Here is a 26,312-nt window from a genome sequence, read left to right as displayed (position 1 = left end):
CTAACTCTTCCCATCAACCATATCCAACGACCCTTCGTATTTCCACTGAATTTTTAACATCATCGCCTTGTTTACAAAAGAAAACAACTTATATAACACAGTTATATTTTTGTACTGATAACAAACGTTAAGTAGAGAAAAATTTACATAAATCCTTGTATGGTCTTAGCTAATAATATGCTTGTGCGATATAACTCCTTAAAAAAGATAAGGGCCGATGCCATTTCTTGGGATGCAACTAACGGATCTTCCTCAAAGTCATCATCTACCGCTTTTCACTCTTCTTCTTAACTCCTCTCTCTCTCTCTCTCTCTCTCACCTGCAGGTCTGCTTTAATATTCTCCTCACCGTCTCTTCTCTCCTTTAAGTCCTCCAACTTTCTCTTTCCCCTTTCTGTATGTACTCATCATATGTTAGTTTCAAACATCAAAGCTGTTTGATCATTAGCTAGCTCTGCAAATCCACCTCCTCCTTTCTGCTGCCTTCTCACTTACCAATCAAACCCAAATCCCCAAAAGTACAACTCCTTTATTCTTCTTCTCTCTTAATCCTTAATTTTTGCTTAATCTAGATGTTATTTCAGAGGGAGAGTTAGGGAAAAAAAGGTAGCTAACTTAAGCTCAACTCTCTCTCTCTCTCTCTCTCTCTCTATCTCTCTCTAATTAAGATTAGTAGAGGTCGAGAGAAGGTCAGGTGGCCAAAAATGGCTGCACCGCCGCCAAGCAGCAGCCGCCTCCGTGGTATGTTGCAGGCCTCAGTCCAATATGTCCAATGGACTTACAGTCTCTTCTGGCAAATCTGTCCCCAACAAGGGTACGCCTACCTAACCCAGATGCCCTACCATACCTTCAATTTCATTTCATTTCATTTCATTTCATTTCAAGTCACTAATTCTTCAAGAAGATTCATTAATAAATTGTAATATACATCAGGATCTTAGTATGGTCAGATGGGTACTATAATGGAGCCATCAAGACGAGGAAGACGGTGCAACCAATGGAAGTGAGTGCCGAGGAGGCATCTCTCCAGAGGAGCCAGCAACTCAGAGAACTCTACGACTCTTTGTCCGCTGGAGAGACAAACCAGCCCCCAGCACGCCGCCCTTGCGCTTCCTTGTCCCCGGAGGACTTAACCGAATCCGAATGGTTCTACTTGATGTGTGTCTCATTCTCCTTTCCCCCCGGCGTCGGGTAAGCAAATAATAGCACTTCATCAATTATGCTTCTGTTTAATTACTTGGCTTGCATTGATTTCCATGCTCTCCTCCTTCCCTGCAAGCTTCTTTAATTTTCAATAATCCCATGGCAAATATTATTGCCTTTGTGGTGTAAGTTTAATGCAGACTCTGCAACTATTACTAGGAAAAAAAAAAACTATGGTACTGTGAATATTCAACGCTTTTATTAATTGTTTCACACTGCTGTTATGTCGCATACATAAAAAGTAAAATTTAGTTAAAATATTTCCTTGATTTACACGATATAATGAAAAACCCTACCAATGTTGCTATTATTAACTCACATTGGTTTTATCCTCATCTTCTTTCATTCCCAAAAGCTTAAGATATAACTCGAGTATTGTGATTAGGGATGAAAGTAAATTTACTATTTTGATGTACGGATAACAACTCTGTATACACTTTCCTCTAACACATACATAATACATATTTAGAGGTATTGTCGATCAGTACTAACAACTACCGCAAATAAAATCTTCGATTATCTAAAAAGGGCTCACTTTCCGGTATCATACGTATTGTGGTAGATGGATTTAATAATTGGTATAGTTGCATGAGTACAAACACTGGCCTACGTATTGAGCCTCCCATCTAACATTTCAATATTTTTGGTTGATACTTGCCGATGACATTTATGATATATGACAAATACTCTTAAATTTGCTTTCTATATATAGACTATAGGGCACTATGTAAGTGTGTAATCAGGCAATAAGACAAGTGTGGTAAATGTGGGTGAGCCAAAATGTCCGGAACTGTATTTCTTCAAAAGATGAAAAATTATTTAGCTACACGAGTAAGGCTGTGGGTAGGTGCGAAAGAGTGCATCTTGGCACATGGGGTTCTCCGGAGAGAAAGTATCATCACTTCCAATACATTGAGTCACTGACAACAACACCACCATCCTCCAATGTCTGTCAGTCTACAACTTTGCAAACCCAAACAAGTTCTTTATAACAGAAGTACCCTGTTGTTAGTTTGGTGATATATTGTTTGTTTGTTCTTGCTTTGTCTCTTTGTGTACATGTGTCATACGTATAAACTGTATACATACAGATATAAATGATATGTCTGTATGTCAATTTTTGATAATACGTGATACGTATACGAGTCCCTCCCTGTCAAAACCGCTAAACCTTAAAGTAAAACGAAATTCTTGTTAAAGAAGTTGCTTCTATATATACAAGTGGTGATTTCCACACACATCATTTTACCTTTCGTACATCCTTGTTATTTTTTATTTTTTGATCTTCTTCAATTCGTTCGATCCACAGCCGAAATTTAAGAGTGTGTAGAAAGTAAAAAAATGTGTGAATATCACCATCCTATATATAGTTTGTGCTAATTAACCAAACTTTAATTTTATTGATGTTGTTTTGTGTTTGTTATGTGAATAAAGCATTTGATCATTGTGATATTCTTCTTGCTTTTTTATATAACTACACTACTTATGGAATTCTAGTCTGTTGAGAAGTTAATGAAGGGCAGTTTGCATAGGTACATTTGTTAAATTTTTTACAATTTGAGATCGGAAACTACTTAATTTAGAAACTGGTGGGGGAATATATTCTGGGACTCTGCAAAGAGATTTGGCAATTTATTGATGGAGTGAAAGTAATTATATATAAATTAATTTTTTTTACCATTGAGCTAATTAGCTGGAGAGAGATTTTTCAATTTGTCGGACACACAGCTCGATAAACCAAGTACAATAATATAATTGGTGGAAAACTAGAAAAAAAAATTTCAACCAATTGTATTATGGCACTTGGTATATAAAATTGTGCCAGCACATTTGAAAACTTTCTCCATACTCTCATCACTATATTATTCACCTGCTTCCATGGAATGGAAGCTACTAGTTTGGGATAACATACAACCAAATGTGTTCACCAATGCCAGCACACAGCTAAAAGTCTCTCTCTGTGTGGAGTAGGTCAAATAATGTATCGGCCGGGCCCGTACTGTTATGCCCCTTCTTAAACTCCACTGGATGTAAAACAACATGCTTTTTCAAAAAATGAGTTACATTATATATAGATATAATGTAATTACTGCAGCTCTCTAATTCTAGGTCATGAGCTTTAGAGATGCCTTTCGGCACCCACCACATGCAGTAGCACTCGACTTAGTTTGCTTGTACATGTCGGTATTTCTATCATTTAAATGGTCAAGATCCATAAAATAGCTAAAACCCCTATTAAATAATTAAAAGTGTTTATTATAATGTTCGACGGAAAAGGTTAGAAACACTTATGAGTTAGAAAAGCAATCGATAGTGCTTTTTATGAGCAGATGCTTCATTGAAAATAGCACTTCAAATACTTTTAAAAAAGTTTCTAGGATTTTATTAAAACATTCAATGTGTTTGTAATAGGAGTTCTTCCAATCGAGTCCCAATCAGAAGTGGCTATGAGCATAAGTGATGTTCAGGAAAAACATTTCCAAACAAGACCTAAACCTAGCAGCAACATGCATCCCACGTCCTATATATATATATATATATATATATATATATATATATATATATATATATAGTCTGTCCATTTATTTGCACAATTACATGTGTAACTTCCTTTTCATCTCTCAAAGCTTTGTGTGAGGATATATAGCTAGCTTTATACTACATGATCATGATAGGATAATAATTAAAAGAATGATTAAGAAAGATTTTGATATGTGTGCGAACGTAGGTTGCCAGGGAAAGCATACGCAAGGAGGCAGCATGTATGGCTCACCGGTGCAAACGAGGTCGATAGCAAAACCTTTTCCAGAGCTATTTTGGCAAAGGTACCATCTATACACTAAACAAAGCCAACCTCTATCTTCCTTTGTGCAGCTTTATAAATACAACAATGCTCTGTAAAAAAATATCAAATTCGATTATTGTAAATTAAAGTAGTTTAGGATGCCGTGCTTGAAAATGAAAACTAAGTACCATAATGCTGCCTTTCCATATAAGTTTTATTGAGATTATGTTTTCACGTATTATGCATTACTAAATTGTATTTCTTTGCATGATTCTACAGAGTGCTCGTATACAGACCGTGGTGTGCATTCCTCTTCTAGATGGCGTCGTAGAATTTGGCACCACAGAGAGGGTACGTAACACTTTTCGTTTTGGTCATATTAAAAGGTGGGGTAATGACAAAGAAACTAAATTGTAGACAAAAAATTTATAAACTAAATTACTTGAAAATTAATAATTATTACTATATTTAGGGAAATTTTGAAATAGGTCCAATTTTATAGACTACCTTTTGAAATAGGTACAATTTTTAGTGACTTTTAACTTTTAAAATAGGTCCAATTTTTAGTTACTTTGGACCCATATCAAAAAATCCCTATTTAACTACTTATTTTTAATTGGTAACATCATTTAGATTACAAATTTTATCTTCCTGCCATTTGCCCTACCATTAGTCTAAGGTCAATTATTTATGCATGTTTAATTTGTATTAATTATTGTATTATTGTACGTATTAATGTAATGTAGGTTCCAGAAGACCACGCCTTAGTCGAACACGTCAAAACCTTCTTCGTTGACCACCACCACCCTCCGCCACCAAAACCCGCCCTCTCCGAGCACTCCACATCCAACCCCGCCACCTCATCCGATCACCCACATTTCCACTCTCCGCACCTTCTCCAGACCATGTGCACCAACCCTCCTCTCAACGCCGCCCAAGAAGACGAAGAGGACGAAGAAGAAGATGATAATCAGGAGGAGGACGACGGAGGAGACGAGTCCGACTCCGAAGCTGAAACGGGTCGCAATGGTGGAGCCGTTGTTCCCGCCGCAAACCCTCCTCAGGTTTTGGCCGCGGTAGCCGAGCCAAGCGAGCTCATGCAACTCGAGATGTCCGAAGACATCCGGCTGGGCTCCCCGGACGATGCCTCAAATAACCTGGACTCTGATTTCCACTTGTTAGCTGTGAGTCAGTCTAGGAACCCAGCGGATCAGCAGAGACAAGCTGACTCGTATCGAGCCGAGTCGACCAGGCGGTGTCCGTCAGTACAAGAGCCGCTGAGCAGTGGCCTTCAACCGCCGCACACAGGTACTACAAAACTTGGTTATTAATTGGTATACTCTTCTTTTGTTTTGATTTTTTTTTCAATTCTTAATCTTATAAATTAAAAATTAAAATCAATAATATTATCTGATATTGGTTTCCTTAAAAATGCGAGTTAGATTTGTGATTATACAATATGGTTTCATAACTTCAAGGTTTCTATGCACATGGCCATGCCCCTTTTATTTATACACCGTCAAATTTACATACATTTACAGTGTTCATTCTAAATACATATTTATTTTAAAATATATAAATACCTAAACGAAACACCATTAAATTATGTTATTACGTTTTTTTTTTTTTTTTTTTGTTAATATAGTAAATTAAACATCTCAATCTCATGATACATATCCTATTGTATACAGTAAATAAACAATAATATTATGTAGCCATATTGAGAGGAGAAATTTTAAGTAGACTCACTCAAGATGAGATTCTCTATCACTTTATAATTTAACATTAATTCTCGTATCAATATTATAAAATATTATATTAAAAATATAAATTAGCAAAGAATTTACGAAAAATTCTAACTCTTCTTGGCATATGTCTTCAGAGAAATTAATGTCTCGTAACTTGTAGTCTCGCAGTTGTCATATCAACATGTACATTTTTTCCTTCTTGAAATTAGCAAGGCAGACTATTATTTGCTTATTTTTGCTTTGGTGTAAACTACAACGTAGGGTTTCTTTTCTTATTACTTGGAGTTGGAGATAGGTCAACTTCTCAAACGTGTAGGTCCTGCTTTTCCCGTCCAAAACTGAGCTTTCCACTTGCTGCAGCGATCCCTGAAAACATCTTCGCTTCTCGGGATTCTACTAGATGGTTTGAAAAAGATAAAACCCTAATTCAAAAGTACAACCTGCATGCGTGATTTTTCTAGCCAGCCACGTGAAAAACCTGGCCAATTTGTTCGTTAGATTTCATATTATATTTTGATGATTAGCTAATTTTCCACCAACCAACGTAAAGTTCAATGCTAATTGTTGAATTAAGTACTTCTTGATTAAGCTTTTAACCTAATCATTATTATAATTCGTAACTAATTGTTAGTTAGTATTTTCTTGACAAAATTATTGCAACCTAATTTGTTTGGTGTGTTTATGCAGGACCCCTAGCTTTAGAGGAGTTGACACATGATGACGACACACATTACTCGGAGACGGTCTCCACCATACTGCAGGGACAAGCAACTCGGTGGACAGATTCATCGTCCACCAACTACACAGCTTGCTTGACTCAGTCGGCTTTCGCCAAGTGGTCGAGCCGGGTTGATCACCACTTCCTCATGCCGGTTGAAGGCACGTCCCAATGGCTCTTGAAATATATTTTATTTAGTGTACCATTCCTCCACTCAAAATATCGCGACGAAAACTCGCCAAAATCTCAAGAGGGCGAAGGCTCGACGCGGTTGAGGAAAGGGACCCCACAAGACGAGCTCAGTGCCAATCATGTGTTAGCGGAACGACGTCGTAGAGAGAAGCTTAATGAGAGGTTTATTATACTAAGGTCCCTAGTGCCTTTTGTGACAAAAATGGACAAGGCTTCGATATTAGGGGACACAATCGAGTATGTGAAGCAACTGCGTAACAAAATTCAGGATCTCGAGGCACGTAACATGCTGATGGAGGAAGATCAACGATCGAGATCATCCGGGGAAATGCAAAGGTCCAGTAGTTGTAAAGAGTTGCGAAGTGGGCTCACGGTAGTGGAGCGGACCCAAGGAGTTCCACCGGGGTCCGATAAAAGGAAGTTGAGGATTGTGGAGGGAAGCGGCGGTGTCGCCATTGGTAAGGCTAAAGTAATGGAGGACTCACCGCCTCCATCGCCCCCGCCACCACCTCAGCCAGAACCTTCACCGACACCTATGGTGACGGGGACTTCTCTAGAGGTGTCGATAATCGAGAGTGATGGGCTGTTGGAGCTCCAATGCCCGTATAGAGAAGGGTTATTGCTTGATGTGATGCAAACACTTAGGGAGCTAAGAATTGAGACCACGGTGGTCCAGTCCTCATTGAATAACGGATTCTTCGTAGCTGAACTAAGAGCCAAGGTACGTAATTTAGATAGTTTATCACCATGCATATTAGTTCATTTGTATTAGTTAATGAGATTTTTTTTCTGATTTTTTATACATTTTGAATTATTTTTTCAGGTGAAGGATAACGTGAGTGGCAAGAAAGTAAGTATAACGGAAGTGAAGAGGGTGATAAATCAAATTATACCCCAATCTGACTCTTAATATGTTATTAGTTGTGGCGAAATCTGCAGGACCATTTAGGGTTTGTGTACGTAAATATAGAATTTCGAAGGGGGAAAATGTGGAAAACAAAATAATTCTGATTCCATATTTCCAAGTAGCTCTAGGTAGCAAGCATCATCAGTACTACTTGCTGTACATTGTACTGTATTAAGTAGAACATTTTTTTTTTCTTTTTTCTAATTTGTGTTTATTGTTTATTCCCTTGTATTGTAATCTAACAGTGTATTGTTTCCGAGACATTCAGCATAATCTAAAACAAGAGCTCCAAAATCATTCTATCTTTCATGTTTTGTTGTCGTTGCGAAGTCCTTTGAATTACATTCATTGTCAAATTATAGTCATCTTATGCATTAAATGTGTATAATTCGTTGCCAAAGTTGGTTAAGAACACTTTCCCTTGCATTCAAGGTCCCAATTTGAATTCCCCTTCTAATCAAATGATCTAAAACCGAAGCTATTACTAGCACTCAAAAAACATCATTCTACATCTTTCCAAGAACATCATTACACGATGAGTGAATGATTGTCCTGGAGTGCCGATGATAGCATCCTACAAATATCCGTAAGTCATGCAAAAAGGAAATTCATTAGGAAACCAATCAGCGGAGAAATGACGATAATTAGAACACTTAAACCCATGGCCATGGTAAACATCTAATAACTATTCAAAACTGAGGTCCAAAAATGCAGCTCTACCTATATAATTGAGGTTCAAAGACAAACTACAAGCAAAAAATCTACAAGACTGAATTCGTACAACATATTTCAATCCTGAAACCCGGAAAATTGAATTTGAGTGAAATTTTTATCGAAAGGCTGTGCCATGCTCCGGTAAGTAACTGCTCAGATCACCGATAACAAAATCTCCTAAGTTGGCCAAACTCCTCCTTGTAGGACTGATAATTAGCTAATGAAGAACCAATAGCACACAAACCGCGACACTCACTTTGCTTTCAGGCAGAGTCCTAAACGCAGCAAATCATTAGCAATGCTTTCGCCCATCTTCTCTATGTCTTGTTGGGATAAAAGGGTTTTCTTACCGCTGCCGCCACCAACCTTATCATATGGTTGAGCCATCTTCCTAAGGAACTGTTTTCAAGATAAGAGAAGATTAACATGCTAGATACCAAAAGGTTAATCGCAAGTGAGCCAAGAGCTTTAACAAGATGAAAGTTCGATTTTATCATCATGACACAGCTGGGTGATTCTGGCAAAAAAAAAGAAGTAAAAACGCTAAGGTATTTTCAGTTTTTTTTCTGACTCAGTTGAAGAAGTAGCTATCAGACTTCATCAGACCAAAAAATATGTGTTTCAACGCTTCGGTTTTGATCCTTCTAGTTTATTCTCTTTGGATCCCAAAATCATCTAGCACAGTTGTAAAGGGATGGGGATAGAAGTATGGAACCTAATTATTTACTAGGTCACAACAGACTGGTAAATCAGTTGATGAATGACTCGAAAGGAAAACCACAAATACAAAGTATGATAGATATGCTTATTTCAGGCAAATCAATGACCATACTAAGATAGTGGAAATATGTGATAACAAATAAGGACAAACCTCTCGTGCTATATGCAGAGCCATGTCCGTGCTCAAGTTCAGATGTGCATCATGTAAATGCGACAGTATCCATCCAGGCAATTTGGATCGCTTGTCATGACGGATATATCTGAAGTTGAAGTCAAGCACCCAAAAATCAGTGCCTAAATTTTAACTAGACCTTCAAGTTGTGAATTCACAATATTGTAATTCAATTGATAAAAAAAAAAAAAACACACAAACCTTTTGTCAGCAAAAATCATCATGCCATAGTCCGCTTTTGACCGGATGACTCGGCCTACACATTGAGCTGCTTGTCTCTGCATCATACAGAACCCAAAAAGTTCAGAAAACATGTCTTAAAAAACAAACAAATATTTCTTAGATGATACGAAAGGCACTGCAGTGATACCAAGGCATCAAATGTCAAAAAGTCTCCCTCCTTTATTTGAAAGGTATCCCACAAATATTCCAGCCGTGCAAGCAAAATCCTGTGAGAAAAAATACGTCAAGCCCCCAGACGTAGCATTTGTTTCAGTCCAACAAAACCCCCAAACACAAAAATTTAAAACATGCAGAAAATTTGATTCGAAATTCCCTTCTTCACTTAATAAAACAAAAGAGATTTAAGAAAAAAATGAACTCACTTGCTTAATGTGTACTGGAAAGGAATGCCAAACATGATCACCAATCGTCCATAATGTCGATCAAAGTCTATTCCTTCAGCTACTTTCCTCTGAGAAAGTACAGACATAATTTTACTCATTACAGAGAACTGTGTCACCCATCAATTGTAATATTGAAAGTTCTGAATTGCATGTGGAAAGAAACAATGGATAGCTTTCTAAATATGACAGAGTACACAAACAGCAAAAGGGTACTCCATCTTTTATTTTTTTTCTTTTTGAGTGAAGAAATGCACTCCCACATTTTTGTTTTAATTGCATATTAATAATAAGAAATTCTGAATGTTTTATAATACCTGGCAACAGACAAGAAGACAGCACCCCTCCCACAGTCACAAGCCTTACGGTAATTGTCGAGAGCCAAAGTAGTCTCTACCACATCTTGGGTCTCGATGGTAACAAGCTTATGCTGCATTATTTCCTGTGGCAATAATGGGAGCAGTAAGCATCTTTCTGAAAAACTAACTTCATTGAAAACTTGGAGAAGAGGACAAAGGAAAAGTCCATAGATACCCAGGAAAAGCAAGAGACATAGATAGTGGAGTTACCTTCAAAATTCCATTTTCATTCCAGCTATTGACTATCATATCCATATAAGAGTAACAGACGAAAAAACATACAACCTCATCTGGAACAGCAGAAACCATCTCCAGCAGCAACCTCCCATAGTTCCTTACCACGCCAAGATCACTTCTCATATCATATTTGGTACTTACCGGAAGCTGATCACTGAAAGAATATACGTGAGCAACCTTTAGATACAACCTAATATGAGTAAGTGCTAAATATAATAGGCAATTTATGATCTGATAAGAACAACATGGTTAGTAAAGTACTCAAGTTTACAACTCCCCTACTATAATGAATCAAGAGAAATGAAATGTAAGCACAAAAAACACTTTTCTGATGTTATACCTTCCGCGGGTGAGAACCATTGGGCCTATGCAATCTCTTGTTAATGACATAGTAAAACTTCGACTGATGACAGGATGGAAATTAAGAAGATGGGGGTAGAGATCAATTGGGCTCAAGGTTCCAGATGTAATCACAACTGATTGAAATCGATCAAATACAGGCTTTATGGCAAGTGAAGCATCATGACAGCAAAGCTGGAATACCAAATATGAAAAGACTAGATTATAACTGAATAAGTCTTCAGTCCATCCATTACCGAAGCAATATAAGTAGATCAAGTAAAGGCAGACAGACTCATTATAGTAAATATGCAAGGAAACATATTGCAGGAAGATTTTATAAAACCATTGCATCATTAATTTCATTAGCTTGGACATAAAATTTTATAAATTGTTGAAAGTGGTGTAATATATTTTTAGTTTTTAACCAATTTTTCAATTTTCAGAAATCATTCAATGTTCATTTTATTAAAAAATAAAAAAAAGTAATTTGAAAAGAATGAATAACACAAAACTAACCTGTAAAACAGGATCAGGAATGTGTGGCATTCTCTCGTCAAATGGTTCAATTATAATAGAGAATCCACGAGTGTATGTCCCCACAAGTGTCGCAAAGTCGCAAATCGTTTGAATGTGTAAGAATTCATCTGTGTCAGTAATTTCTAATGTCATCATTAGTGAGTGTAGGCGATCATAACAAAACTTCAGAGTTTTCTGGTCAATCCAGCTTCTGAACTGAAAATGGCAACAAAACTGACCGGGCCTTCCTTCTCAACGTTCTCGGTTTCAAGACGGACTTCCAGATGATTGACCAATCTTCATAACACATGCACAAAATGGTCCGCTTTACAAATATTTCCGGGCACAGCCTCCTTCAAAATATCATCAGGTAGAGCAGGATTTTGAAGTCAAGTATCTGTGACTGCATACACAGAAGAAATAATAGTTATGAGAACTTGGGAAATCATCAAACAAAAATATTTAAGTTTCAATGGAAGAAAATCAAGGGAATGAGCAATCAACATACTGGGTAGGTTCCTCCTTATGCCAAACCCTCAACTAGCCGGTTCTATTCTTTACGCAATCTATCTGCATCAGTGGCCTTGAACCTACCTACCATGTCAAGCAAATGAATGAAAATCTGTATTAAATGTAAGGGCACTAGCTAAGAAAGCTTGAAACAAGCCTATCTCGAAATAATCTTAGCCAGTTTTTAAACAAACCATGATTGAATATAAAGAGACGGATAAATGAAGCACCTACCTTTCAATTTCATGCTGCATCTTGCTAAGATTCCTCCTGGCACCCTCAATTGTACACTAAGCGCTTCAATACACACATTATCGATATTATGAGCCTCATCAAACACCACAACAGACTCCTTTTTCATTTCCTTGGAAATAATCCCAGCCACTTTGGATCAATCATGTACTAGGGGCACCACCCTCTCTGCTTCCCATACGCCCTCAAATCCTAATTTTTCACACAAAACAAACCAACCCAATTGCAATCACTCCAATCCGGATCGAAAACATAAACAAAGAAACAAAATTTTCAAAACCCAATTCAAAGAAACAAAATTTATCAAAAACCCAATTAAGCAACACTTGCAATATAAACCCCAGGAGGCAAAACAGCTCCAGACCCAGCTTTCTCGTACTCCTCATAAAACTCACAAGTCGGCACATTTGGGTTTTCCGCCGCCAAGTTCCTGACCCAGCTGGCAGTCAATTTCCGGCAAGCCGCATCCACAGAATCCCGATTCTTCGCCGCCAACACGGTCGAATTAACACACAGATTCTTCCTCGACGAGTGCCCGAACGCCAAGATCTGGGCCTGCGGACCCAGATGCTTGACCTGGTAATTGTGGAGGAGCTTGAGCTCGGCTAGCGTCTTCTCCATTTCGTGAACCGTGCGGGTGCAGTAGATTAGCTTGACGGGGTTTTGGGGTTTGGAGAGAGTGTAGGAGGTGATGAGAGAGAGGAGGGCGATAGTTTTGCCGGTGCCGGTGGGCATCTCGAGGAGGCAATGGCCCTTGGCGTCGAGGGCGCGCTTGAGCTCGAGCATGTAGGTGTATTGCTCCGGGTATAAGTGGTCGTACGGGAAGTAGACCGTCACGTCTTCGACCTGGAACTTCATGGTGTTAGTGAGGTTTTGGGTTTTGGCACTGACTGAGACCGAGAGGGACGGTGGCTATGGTTTTTTTGTAGACGTTGGGTTAGAAGTCGGCTTGTAGCCAACTGTTTACAGGGTGGGGGATTATATCCGATTTTCGATAAAGATGAATTTAAGCAAAGGTTAAGTTTAAGCTCACTCTAACATGTTAGTGTAGACAATATTATTTGTTCATAAAAAATAAAACAAATTGAGTTGTAAGATGGGCTTCAATCTATATGTTTTATAAACTCTTTCAATAGTAAATATCGGTCCAATCAAGAGGAACGATATATATGGAATGAGTATACTATCACCGTGGTCTTAATCTTGTGTAACACATATCATTGTTTATTAACTCAAGATGTAACAGTCAAGGTGTATCTGTTTCATGTCAGACGCTCTCCAAAGTTGGGCTTTTTCATGGTAGAGTGAGTGGACGAGATTACAATTCGGCAAAGTTTCTAGAGAATGACTAACAATGCAATATGAAAATTCTAAAACATTTGCAACGTGTTCGTCGGCCGGGATGTCACGGTGGTGTCTCGGGAGGTAGACAAGTCCTCTAAGTTTTTGGTTCAGACCCTGACTTAGAGTGTCAACCAAAACTACACGGAAAGAGAAAAAAACTTGAGGGTTTTCTTTTATAGAAGGGTCCCCCTTTGTATTTCTTCGAATGCAATCCCAAGAACTTGAACGCGACACTAAACGCTCTTAACCAACTTGAGTCACAAGCTACTCACTACTTGTACGATAACAAACCAAGAGTTACCATTACCATAAGTTTCGTTAACTGCACGTTAGAAACAAGGTTGCTAATCAAGTTACATTATACAGTCAAGGTTTGAGAGAATCTAAAACACAATGTTTCGAACCGCATAGTATGCACAATCCAGTCTACCATGGATTCGAGGCCCGAATGGCTAAACTTGACCGGTTTGGAACCGGCGAACACCACTGGTTTGCACAACGACCACGTCGGGGGCTATTCTCCGTCAGTTGGTGTGTTACATTCCAGACCCTTTATTACATGCCGGCATTGAAACCTGTAACATCAAACAAGAAACAGCACAAAACTCAGACACATTCAAATATATGAACTGCAAAAAGTACAAGGAAAAAAAAAAACGAAGATTATAGCACCGAAACTTGCCTATCCCGGGGTGTGTACCCCTTGTTCAGTTGTTCCTATAGCACACATAACGTTATGTGTGTTATGGGAACAAAAGGGGATATGGCCCTCAAGGATTGGCAAATATTTTACATTTGAGGGTGTTCAAAGCCTATTTTTTCGCAGACCGGCGTACCATATAAAATCATTTGGAGTAGACTCAACCACACCATCAGAGCTGCCACTTTGAGAAGAAGCATCCGTTTTCGGATCTTGGGTTTTGCTCTTGATCTTTAGTTTCAGAGGCACAATCTGCAATTAAGAAAATGCACAAGTGAGTTGTAAGCTAATTGGTAGATAATGGAAGCTGAATTGTTAATAGCAAACGACCTTGTTGCTGTATCGGAAATCACGCTTTGGAAGAAAATGGAGAGGCAGATTGAAAGAAGCCGGAGCCTTCACCAGCAGAAACAGCTTGGAAGGCCCTGAATAAGCAGCACACCCAGCACCCTTTGCAATCAGCCCCCGAATCGCTTTTCTACAAAGCACTTCCGACGCCCTGCTTTTCGCAAAGTCAAGTTCGGAAACAGCAGTTCCGCTCGAAAAACTCAGCTCATAGACGTGCTGAGGTCGGAGCGGACTCCCTCCGACTATCAGAATCGCGTCTCGGAACTCATGAACCTTGCTGATCATCTGCTTCAGAGCAGTTTGGAGGTCGGAAACCTGACGCATCAGCTTTTCGAATCTCCGAATCCCGCGCTTCGCCTCCCGCATTTCGCCGGCGTGCTTCCTCCGGAGCGACGGCTTCACCTCGTTTTGCTGAACCGCCATTTCCTGAAAATTCACAGATTCTCATTCAGGGCAAAGCATTCGAATTCGGATCCGAAAAAACGCAAAATTCAAGAGATTTAAAGTCTCGTACCAAATCCTTGTACTCAGAACAGAGCGAATCGAATTCCAGAGTGATATCCTGCAACATTCTGTGCAGGAAATTGGGGATTTTCAGAAGAAAAAAAAAAAGGATCGAAATGATTAGGGATTTGGGAAAATGGGGGCAAGTACTTACGCAGGGATTTGCTGGTGCATGTAAAGCACGAAACCGGAGATTTCGTTAATGGCGTGGAAGATCACAGAGCCGTCCAGAGAGTCGGCGGCGATCTCCATCTCTCCGATCCCCGAGAGAGCCAAGACGAACTACCTGAAATTTCAAATGGAATCGGGTACCATACGGCCCAGAAGAAGATGATACGGGTCGAGTCACATAAACCCGTATCCAGTTGCTACGTTGGCGGCAAATTTTTTTAAAAGTTATGTGGTCAAATATTTGTGTGGACCAATGTGAAAATATTTTTGGGGTAAAACTAATATTATCTACACACATCTTTTTACTTTTCATAAATCTCGCTTAATTTTCAGCCGTTGAATCGAATGAACTAAAAATTATTAAAGAACAGAAATTAGCAAAAAGTGTATAAGAAGTTAAAATAAATACTTATACGTATCAATTTACAAAAAATTCAATGTCAAATTGTTGACCTTGGAACTTAAATTTACAATCTCATAACTTCAAAATACTTAATTTCATAACTCAATTCTTCAAACTTCTAATCTCATAACTCCGAGATGTATAGTAAAATACTAAAACATAAAATTATATATTTTGCTTTTGTATATAATACTATACATATTACGTGTTATTTTTTATGTTTTATGACAAGTAATTTAGTTCGGTTAACTTACAATTTGTGAAAATCAAAAGCCCATACTAAACCGGGTATTTCAATTTGGTTCAGTTTTATTGACCAAATAAAAAGAAAATCAAACCAATTCACCCCCTACTTTTGATCTACCGATTAAATAAATCAAACGAAAAAAACGACAAAATTAAACGGGTGTGATGGGAGAAAAAGAACCTAGTTACCATTCGACACAGAAGAACATCACAAGATAAAAACCAGTGTCTATATATACAAAAGATAGGGTATCTTATATCGGCGATACAAACCAGTATTGGTCTACAGTGCACTCAACTAAACCCTGCCATCGACGCGTTACCATTTGATGCAGAAACCATGCCGGCTATAAGTCTTCGCTTCGTGGCCAATGAATGAAGCATTAGATGCTACTCAAAGTCAGGACTACATACCACTTGCACCATATTGCGATGCCATAACCGTTTCTGGTTTCTGCTGGAGGTGTTTCATCAGTCTAAGGATTCCAACGCTGCCAAATTGAAGGGAGAGAAAAAGTTGTCGTTAGTGTCACCTTCTACGCAGAAATTCTTTATCGGTTTTTGGGTTATAGGAGACCATCACCTGAAGACGAGAAGGCACAGCCTATTTGGGAGTTATACACCATACCGGCTTAAGGCTTTGCTTAAACTCGGCATTACATTATATGCCTGATATGATCTTCTAAGTTCAATAATAGAACCCACCTGCACAATCAATAGTCAGAACTACTTGCAAGAGTTGCGTACAATATAACGCGGTAGTGCAAACCCTTCAACACAGTAGACTTTAGTACATCAGGTTTTTTTTTTTTTTTTTTTTTTTCGCACAGGAAAGCTAGCATCAAAACATATACCGTCAAGTTTATGCAAGAAAAACTTATTAATCAAATAAACACAGTCGGTTTATGGTGTATTTGGGTAAACTAAAGCTGAGGAAAGTAAAGCCGGGTTAGAATCTGTACGTGTATAGTAAACAAATAAAGACCCTAAAGATATTTAACGTCCTCCAACTATTCATTCAAACGCCAGAACTTTTTTACAGTTACACTGAGTTAATGATCAACACAAAGGTACACAAACAAACACAAACAAAAGCATGCTATAGCAGTGGATAAAGTGGCATACTCAGAATTGGTATTGTACTTACTATTATGAGGACTGATGTCAACCCGATTGCAAACCCCGCATTGATATTGCGTAAATAATGGTCGATTATGCTTGATGTTGTTGCCAAGATACTTAACAATAGCCCCCCTGCAGAATTTCCACCATAGGAAAGAAAAAGGCAAGCAAAAATAAATTCAATGGGGGCCAATAACAAAGGACCTAAGTTAATAAATAACAGGAAGACACAATGAAAGGAGAATTATACCCCAGAAACGTGTCGATGCCTGAATCTTTGAGAGGTACTCAATTGTAGCCTTCCCAGGTTTTATGTTTGGTATCCTGGCACCCATCTTATTTAAGTAATCAGCAATTTCCTTGGGCAAGTTGGCCTGGACAAGCATTATTGATTAAAAACACTAGCAAACTTTTTAACATACGAGATTAACATAATTTCTATTCACATCTAAATGTACAAATATCATTGTTACTATGGATTTTTGAACCAAGAATGCTAAACTCCTAAGCCATAATAGACTCTGCTAGCGTTGAAACTACTGACAACCGCATACCATATTTTTCAAATTCAGACATCTAAGCACAATAATGCACAAGTATAGAAACATAAAGACGAGAAATTTAATGCACACAAAGAGAGATATAAAAAAAATGCTTTACAACTATATCCTTATTAGTTGGGTTTTAAATTACTCTTTTGCTGTATTGTAGCCTGCAGATTGAAGAACGAACAGAAAGCAAGGTGATTCTAGAATGATTATATATAATGTTAAGAGAAAACTTACAATGTCAAATATATTGAATAAGAACACAAAAAATGCATATATTGAGTAGTACACCCAGGGCCCTGCCCCAATGGTATTTTCGGGGTTCAATATCTCCTTAACATGCTCCCAGAAAGATGAACCAAGAATACTGCCAACAAACCACATTATCAGAAAGTTGTAAGTTCAACTTCAAAATGGGAAAGCCAAAGTGTAATTAAGGAAGCTTTCGGGGTCGGCCAGGAAATGATGCCACCAAATAAAAAACTTTACCTTGCAAGAATGCTGGGAAATGCCAAGAGATAAGTAATGGTGAGAACAGGCTGCATTCCTGATGGGTTAATGGTAAAAGGGATATAGGGCTCCACTTCGGTAATAGGTGAGTCATCTCTGCCCAAAACACAAAAGCCCAGAAAATAGTGTCAGCCAACAGAAATAAAAATAAAGGCTTCTACTCAGCTTTTAATCGACAATGAGATCAGTCTACAAGCAATAACGGCTAAGAACAGCCATCTTTATAATCAACCACACCATGTATAGAGAGAAGTACGCACTACACAGTCACTTTCTTTAAGAATGATCACAGCCCATCCAAATGGGTTGTATTACCTTGCAGCAGAAGCAAGCTTAAAACCATAGTACTGCAGCTTTATCTTCCTGCACCCTTCAGTCACCACAACTGCCCACATAGTGACTATGGTGAAAACGCCCAACACTGCAAATAAGTAAGGCCCCCAACTAACAGAACTTCCTGAAATACATAAAAAAAACATGAATCACTAAACTTTAAATCTTCAAGTTAAATGACATCTGACAGAATACTATTGATAGGATGAGCAAAGTTACAGAATTAAATGCATCTGATTGGATATTAATTGGGCCCAACAAAGGGCAAACTAATGGAATTCATTAAATCACATACCTGAGAGCTGAGACAGCATTTTGTATAACGTCTCTGTGTAGCCAGTCAATATTTGTACACAAATAATTAGAGATGAACCTTGACCTGAAATATAAACTACCAGTCAGAGAAGATAGAGAGTATAATCCCATACACAATAAGACAAAAAAATGAACAAACAATTTTTAACGTTGTTTGAAACTTGAAAGTACTTTGGGCATTTACAGAAATAAAAAGTGACCGTTGGAATGATACTATGATCTTAAGACCTCACATATGTAATAACAGTCACCATCAGTGAAAAATCAAGTATTCCACAAGGACTCGTGAATGCTTACTATGAGAGAAGATGCACAAGGTAGTCAAAACCTCATCAAAGAGGACGAACAGAATTATGTATTATTAATTCACAGGAAAAACCTTATGAGGTATGGAAACTTTTGAAGCCAAATCTCCTAATTGTGGACATATCTTCTACTACAAGGCATGAGATTTGTGTGGAACAATTGTGTGTATATAAAATTAAACTATGTAAAAACTTTTCCTAAATCCAGTATCCAAAAATGATAACCATAGTGACTGGAGAAAATGAAAGTATAATCCTTCTTTGAAAAAAAGGGGCTCGGAAAAAGACAACAGGACAGAATTATGGGGAATATTAGCACAATGTTACAATACCAACCAAGTAACCAACAAATCAAGTATAGTACCAAATCCAGATTCTGAGATGGTATCACAAATCCACGTCATTGTCATCGCTCCACAGACCAATAACATACTTGTCACCATCACATGCTTGACCCTGCAAAATTCCATACCATAATCATACTCCCCCAATAGATAAATATCATCTTGAAAAGTTCCACCTCATAAATACAGCTTACCAACTAAAACAACAACAGATCTACAAGTTAAGAGTATCATATATGGTGAAAAATGTAAATGATAACGAGAACACCAGATTATTATTGAATAGAATAGAAAAAGAACCATGCTAACTGCTAAGGGCATGGTGGAAGAGAGAACCTAGGCAGCTACATCTATAAGAACTTGTGAGTAGACCCAAGATATATTCAAAATCACAATCATTGTTGAAAATAACAATAGATATGCTGCATTACCTGTAGCTAGCCGCATAGATTGAATATGGAAGCGAATAACAAGCAAGTATGATAGCTTCCACTATTGCAAAGCCGAAAGATAGCCACCATCTTGAATAAACGGAAACATGAAACATGTTCAAAATCTTGAGAGACAAATCTGGTGTGAAAGTAAGTCACAAACAAATTATGCAACAAAAACTTGGCTCACTGCTTGAGATGAATAACTAGACACACATATAACTCTTAATCTTCTCATGACCATCTAAGCCTTCCTTCCGCAGCTTTACCAGGGAGGGAACAACATGACATAGTACCTGTACATCGATTTTGAGATTTTCAATATATAACTATATTCTATTACATGCCAACTTTCCTCACAAGATTAAACACATTAAACATATATCCGTTTACTTTTATTGGTTTCAAATTTGTCTGTTAGGTTAACATAAACCAAACTAGCGGACGGAAAGAATTAAACCTGCATTATGATCGATGCTATGATTTGAGGACTGATTCCAAGCTGAAAGAAAGACATTTTAAGCTCCGCTGCAAAATTGCCAAGTTCATCTGGCAGAAAACAACATGAACAATCATCACATAATTACAAAAATGACCATACACATGGAGGAAGAACGGTCAATTACTCACCAACAGATCCCGACACAAAGCTTAGGTAATCTTGAGGGATCAACCTTCTATCAAATCCAGGCAGAGGGATAAAATAACCGACACGACTAATCACAATTAGCACAGCTGTTACAAACAGCCTCCTCCTAATCTCGCTCTTGAAGAACGACTCAGCAGCATTATTAACCACTGAACTCAGGCGCACGAAATTCAGAAACCGGTTTCTAAACGTCATAGGCCTGGCCTTCTCATCCTTTAAGCTCTCAACCTCGTTCTGTTTCGAAATTTCCGTCCCGTCACTCCCACTCAACGGATTAACTTCAACCTTTAGAGACTCTGGAGGCGTGGCCTCAACATTTGTATAATTATTTAGGAACCGCTTCGAAAACTTAGTGGAGACTCTTCTGTTCACTCTGGACAATAAGGGCCTGTTTGGCAACATGAAATTTCTAGGGTTTGTCCTAAGGGAAACATAGCTACTATTCCTAACAATTGGCAAACAACAAACTTGAATTTCACAACCCGAAACTGCACCTGCAAGTAAATGACCAGAAAATCTCCATCAGAAACTTCATCCGAAGCTACAAAATTCAACACGGAAACATTTTCGATACACAGCTACGCGTTACTGGATTAAATTGACCAAGAGACTACTAAACCTAACAATACTCCAAATTTTCCATGATTTTCCAGAGTTTTCTCGGGAAACAAACAGGAAACCGACCTCGAGATTTTGCGGGCGAGAGTTTGGGATGGAAGCGTTGCGAGCTGAGAAGAGTGGCTTCCATGGCGGGACTGATAGAGCAACACGGAGCAGCGGGACTGTTCAGTTCAGTTGAGCTGGGAAACGGCTCATCTTTAAGGTGGGGGAATAATCCTCTGCTTTACTCGCTCGTTTTGCACTATTGACATGATATTCTTATTGGCCCATTGTTAGGTCGGCGAAGGTCCATCCGTCGTGGCAAGGCATGATTGGGATTAGTGTTTCAAAGGGATTTTGGATCCCATTCGGATCCAAATTGTAGGGATTCTACGAATCCTCACATCTTAATCATTTATCGTGCATCGTAAATAATATTTGACGAAAAATGATCGTATGATATACGATAAACAGTTAAGATATAAGGATTCCTAGGTTTCTCACGATCGTAAGAGGATCATCTTCAAATTTTACTACAATAATGTTTTTTTTCTATGGACGCAAAACGGCCCGTTTTGCCATTCTTTACTCTAGTATTCTACAATGTGTGTTCAAACCATAGAAGAGATTCGAATTTGAACGGAGGGAATAAGCAGACTTCAAGCATAAGCCTTTCCCATATATTAATTTATATTGCTACTCGCGATTGAATTATGAATGCAATTTTCGCTTGATCAAAAGGACATACATGACTCAACATTCAGGGTGGCCTAATGGTTAGAGACAAAGTTTATGCCCGTATTTTATACAACACATCTTCATTTCGATTCATGGCGCAATGGGCTAGAAGAAGGCTGAAATACTTCTGTGAATCTTTCCAACCCCCAAAAGAGTGGATTGTCGTAACGAAACCATTAACTGGTCCATACAAGACTAACGGGCCACTAGCTATAAATTTTATTTTCTAATTTTGATTATTGAAAGATTTGCAAGATCATTTTAAATTCAAAAGAATTACATATAATTAGGCTAGTTCGGGACCGGCTTCTTTTAAAATAATTTCGGTAATGTCAAACTAGCCCATAAGCAATTACAATTTATCAAAGCACTTGTCTAAAAATGGAAGCATTTAGCTGTTTATTTAAGCTTACATTACATGATCAAAGATCGATCATTCAACAGAGCTAGCCGTACACATCAATCGTAGAGCTACGAGAGCCTTATCCTTATACGATGATATAGTTTCTTGTATATGTGTAATAATCGTTGTTCGTATTCGCCATTAGTAAGTCCATTCCTTTGGAAGAAACAACTCTGGTGAAGAATTCGGATTTTGGGAAATAATGTAGCATTGAGTAGACGAAACATCCTTATTTCCATTCCTGTTTTGAGCTACCAAGTAGTCTTCACTTTTCCACTTATGTTCTTTAGAATCTGAAGTTAGAATCCCGAATTTCTTAGCAGCATAAAATAAAACAACAAAAGATACTTCAATCAAATTAAGTAAAATATGATATATCAACTATGCGGGCGGATCCCTGACAACATTTTTTTACACACATTTTTTTGTGGCCGGCCCACTCTGTAATATATTTTAACGATCCAAAATCACCTGAATATGAAACTATATGACAGTTGGATTTTGAGTTTAGGATTTCTTTATAAAATTGTATTCATTCATTTTTTTCACTACAAATGAATGTCTTAATGGTTTTGGATTTGTCTAATATTTTGTAAGAATGATTTATGAATGATGTTTTAAAAGATAGACGGTTTGGATCGTTAAAATACATTACAAAGTGGGCCAAAACGTGTCAAAAGTTATTAAAAAATTGGTGACACGGATCAGCTGCCATCAACTGCATATATGTTTGTATGGATCGTATAACTAACCTTGTCGAGGTGAAATTTGCAGGCCTAGTGCATGCACGTTGAGGTTCAGAGCTTGAACCACACGAGAGGGCAGCAGAACGGGAGCACAAGCTGCATGCAAAGCAAGCATTAACAAGGGTATTTCGATTTTCGTCGTTTGATTTTGGTCATTTGAAGACGCTCATTATTCACGTACATACCTTAATCAAAATTAAGAATAATATACCCAAAAAAATGACCAAATTAAAATCGAATCCGAAATTAGGGTTACCTACCTGGTTTTTTACTTCTGATGAAGTGGGTGCCTGCCCGTTGTGGAAGAAAAACGCCAGTGCCACATGCCTTTTGACTAGAATCCAGGAAGATGGCTTGCATTCCAGGTCCTCCGGATGACCAATTCACATTGACTTTTGGTCTATGATATGGTCTCATCGAGCTAGATTTCGAATCCTGCAATTCGCACATTATCTTTTAGTCAAACGAATTATATATGTATATACGAGTATACAATAGTACTACTGCATTCAAGCTCGAGATAGATATTTTGAGTAAAAAACAACACCAAAAGACTTAATTTGTTTACTTAATGGCTTGTTTAGAAATGTTTTTAAAATGGCCGAAAGCTCTTTTAGAACCAATGTCAAGTGAATCCTTGAAAAATACTGTATTGCGTCATGCAACAAGCATATAAATGGTATTTTTTGTAGGAAACACTTTAAACGCTTTTGGAACCAAATAATATTTTCTCTAAAAACGCTTTTAATCATTTTAAATAGTCCCAAACAAGCCCTTATTAATTTCGATACACTAATTTTGAAATATTTTACTTAATGCCTAAGCCATGTATCGACAATTTTTCGAAGAAACCTTCATAGATTCCTTGATCACAACTCTAAATTAATGACTCCCCCAAAACACTACTTCAACAAAAAATTTCCAAATAACTTTCTCTTTCTAAGATCAAACTATACCTTAAAGTTAATTAGTTGCATTGTTAGGGAAAAAAAGAGAGTTAATTAGTTGCAAAAATAAGAGGGAGTAAACTAACAATAAAAATGATTAGGTAGACCAGTTTCATAAGACCTAAACGTGACAGTTGAGTAATATATTATGTAGCCTCATGAGTAGGTAATCGTTAATTGTCAAAAATTTTAAAAAAATTAATTAATTTTTTTTAAAAGGTTTGTCCCACTAATATTTTCGTATGGGAAATGTTTTAATTATTTTTATTTATGGAAAACGACCGACTCAAGAATAAATTTCGTCGGAAAATGGTGTTTTTTTTTTTTTTTTTTTTTTTTTTTTTTTTTTTTTTTTTGTAGTGGTAGGAACCAAAATCTTCAAAATCAATCTTCGAAAGTAATCATTTTCAATTCTCTATCAATGGTACCGTTTGACATTTGTGCAAAAACTTTTATTTTGTCGGTTATTAAACTATTTAAGCCTATATGTAAAACCCGTGAATTGCAGGAATGAAAAAATGACTAGAGCAAATGAAAGAAACTAATAACCAATTCCGCACACGTCAAAACCTATCCGATCACCATTGATGGAGAGAAAAGAAAACGAAAGTGATGGCAGAGAGTACGTACCAATTGATCACTGTGGTAGTGGTGGTGTTTTACATGGAGCCTCGAATACGCCTGCAAATTATAGGATAAATCAAATTTTAATAAATTCGGAACAGTGATGGAAACAAAACTAGAAAATATTAAATTCTGTATTTGGAGCAAGAAGAGATATCGCTCAATAATACCATTATCGTTTCGCCGATCAAAAAGAGAGTGAAAAAATATGAGAGAGAGAGAGAGAGAGAGAGAGAGAGAGAGAGAAACCTTTGTGTCACATATTGCTTCATCCAAAACTTGTGACGGCAGCCACAACATTCCTTCTTCGAAACCAACCTCTCCTTCCTCATGAGCAGCCATGGAAATATACAGACAGAAAAACAAGAGAGAGAAAGAGAGAGAGATAGGGTTTTATTTCACTTTAGAGAGGGAGAGAGAAAGGGTTGAGAGTTGTGATTTGAGTTCCAACTTCTAACCTGTAACGCAACTAAATACTCTCCCTCCCACTCCCTCTCTCTCCTCGCAGGAAACAGAACCAAACTTTAGAGAGAGAAAATCATCATATTTCATAGCCAAATAGGAGTCTTTCACGTGGAGAAAATTAAAAATTAAAAATTATTTATTTATTTTCTCTGTCCTCATCTACAATAATAAAGCGCGTATAAATTTGTTTCCTTATCGGATATTAAAAACACACGTCGTTATTTGACCCTTTGTTTACAACTAGAATTACGGTGGAAACCAGGTTACGTTTTTCCAATTATGTGTGATGTGAAAAATGCTGGATGTTTGGCTTATTTAGAAGTGCTTTTAAAATAATTAAAAGTGTTTCTAGTAAAATTATTTTTAGAACCAAATATTTAGTAAAAATGCAAGTAAATTTTGAAAAAGAACACTTAAATTGCTTCCTGCAAGAAGTACATAAGCGGTGTTTTTAAAATTCAAAAATATTTTTTTAAAAGCGCTTTTAATCATTTCAAAAGCACTTGCAAACGAGCCTTGAATTTTTCTTAATTGCTACTTTTGACATTGCAATCTTTAAAGTGATCGATAATACGTGATATAATGACTGAATTAGTAATTTGATAATAACTAGGAACTTTCATACCGAGAGATTACACTTGATTAAAAAGAGCCTTAACTCATGATTGAAAATTTGAAAAGTTACCAGTTTAATTCTCTTTATGTAACTGAAGCTTATTAATAGGAATTTACTTTCGTATTAAACTCATGTTGTATTGTTGTTGATTGATTTCTTCTTCTAGATTCAAATCCGAAATGATTTTTCTTAGCCTACCACTTTACCAGATGGATAATATAAGTCAAAGTCCATATGGTTACTATCCCTTGTTTTATTTTTTCAATCAAGGTCAACCATATATCAATTAATCATGGAGTTTGTGAACAAAAATTTTCTAAAATCAACGATCTAAAATTAGAAATGCAAGGGCCTAAAGGTAATTTTGTACTAGGAAAAAGGGCTGGCCAGTAGCCAAATATATTAATAATTATATTTTTTTTTTTCAAAATAAATGTCAAACTTTTGTTCTAGTGGTTTTATCATAATAAAGGGGTATTTCGGTAAATTGAGTGTGCATAATGGACGTGGACGTGGAAGTGGGTTGGGTTGGGTTGGGTAGACCCCTCTTCCTATTTAGTCTTTGCAGTTATTCTTCAGGTAACGCTCTGATGTTGGCTGGCTGGGGCTGGCTGACTTTATAGACTTGTTTTAGTACAGTTAGTTAGAATAATGTTCCCGTCTCATTGCAGTCTGATTAAAATCTAATTCTCCCTAGATGACTTAAGATTACATTGCAAAAATTGTGGGAATTTAAAATGAAACTTTAGGGGCAGGTGACCCTCTACCACAATGGTGGAGAAGAATGTTGTCATTGCACCACGGCGTGGATTCGAACTTTGTTGGCTCTCTAATCTAACATCTAACCTAACAAATATATAGTTTGATCCAAAAAAAAAAAATGAACTTTAAAGAATGTCAAAC

The 26,312-nt window shown here is 37.4% G+C and overlaps 5 protein-coding genes across 5 annotated transcripts; 1 reads left to right on the top strand and 4 right to left on the bottom strand.

The window, feature by feature from the left end:
- Nucleotides 1-103: 103 nt before the first annotated feature.
- Nucleotides 104-7,861, top strand: LOC137742722 (transcription factor BHLH42). Its single transcript, XM_068482661.2, has 7 exons — nt 104-813; nt 933-1,190; nt 3,931-4,027; nt 4,267-4,338; nt 4,734-5,295; nt 6,423-7,366; nt 7,469-7,861. The coding sequence occupies exons 1-7, from the start codon at nt 704-706 to the stop codon at nt 7,553-7,555; spliced, it is 2,130 nt and encodes a 709-aa protein (XP_068338762.2). The 5' UTR covers nt 104-703; the 3' UTR covers nt 7,556-7,861.
- Nucleotides 7,862-8,248: 387 nt separating this feature from the next.
- Nucleotides 8,249-12,932, bottom strand: UVH6 (RAD3-like DNA-binding helicase protein). Its single transcript, XM_088680452.1, is given in 15 exon segments — nt 8,249-8,665; nt 9,138-9,246; nt 9,360-9,436; nt 9,529-9,607; nt 9,764-9,850; nt 10,099-10,223; nt 10,351-10,531; nt 10,718-10,911; nt 11,236-11,438; nt 11,441-11,638; nt 11,740-11,825; nt 11,980-12,034; nt 12,037-12,129; nt 12,132-12,189; nt 12,322-12,932. Coding segments are annotated over 15 exon segments (2,226 nt in total). The 5' UTR covers nt 12,856-12,932; the 3' UTR covers nt 8,249-8,518.
- Nucleotides 12,933-13,606: 674 nt separating this feature from the next.
- On the bottom strand, nt 13,607-15,730 carry LOC137743911 (non-structural protein). The gene is made up of 5 exons (XM_068483839.2): nt 15,048-15,730; nt 14,904-14,961; nt 14,372-14,815; nt 14,178-14,293; nt 13,607-13,916 (listed from the first exon to the last, which is right to left on the bottom strand). The coding sequence occupies exons 1-5, from the start codon at nt 15,143-15,145 to the stop codon at nt 13,856-13,858; spliced, it is 777 nt and encodes a 258-aa protein (XP_068339940.2). The 5' UTR covers nt 15,146-15,730; the 3' UTR covers nt 13,607-13,855.
- A 149-nt stretch (nt 15,731-15,879) lies between these two features.
- Nucleotides 15,880-21,129, bottom strand: LOC137742613 (preprotein translocase subunit SCY2, chloroplastic). Its single transcript, XM_068482524.2, has 14 exons — nt 20,955-21,129; nt 20,252-20,764; nt 20,082-20,170; nt 19,838-19,917; nt 19,622-19,711; nt 19,211-19,302; nt 18,522-18,605; nt 18,209-18,350; nt 17,873-17,989; nt 17,621-17,750; nt 17,086-17,209; nt 16,861-16,967; nt 16,297-16,418; nt 15,880-16,204 (listed from the first exon to the last, which is right to left on the bottom strand). Exons 1-13 carry the CDS (start codon nt 21,016-21,018, stop codon nt 16,329-16,331), a joined length of 1,722 nt encoding a protein of 573 aa, XP_068338625.2. The 5' UTR covers nt 21,019-21,129; the 3' UTR covers nt 15,880-16,204; nt 16,297-16,328.
- Nucleotides 21,130-21,821: 692 nt separating this feature from the next.
- On the bottom strand, nt 21,822-24,849 carry LOC137741384 (uncharacterized). The gene is made up of 5 exons (XM_068481103.2): nt 24,578-24,849; nt 24,335-24,385; nt 23,018-23,192; nt 22,764-22,853; nt 21,822-22,304 (listed from the first exon to the last, which is right to left on the bottom strand). The coding sequence occupies exons 1-5, from the start codon at nt 24,668-24,670 to the stop codon at nt 22,153-22,155; spliced, it is 561 nt and encodes a 186-aa protein (XP_068337204.2). The 5' UTR covers nt 24,671-24,849; the 3' UTR covers nt 21,822-22,152.
- Nucleotides 24,850-26,312: the final 1,463 nt, after the last annotated feature.

The sequence above is a fragment of the Pyrus communis genome, chromosome 11, assembly GCF_041283825.1.
Source record: "Pyrus communis isolate YQ-2024b chromosome 11, ASM4128382v1, whole genome shotgun sequence".
NCBI classification, from domain to species: domain Eukaryota; kingdom Viridiplantae; phylum Streptophyta; class Magnoliopsida; order Rosales; family Rosaceae; genus Pyrus; species Pyrus communis.
This window is presented reverse-complemented; position numbering and strand designations above follow the sequence as displayed.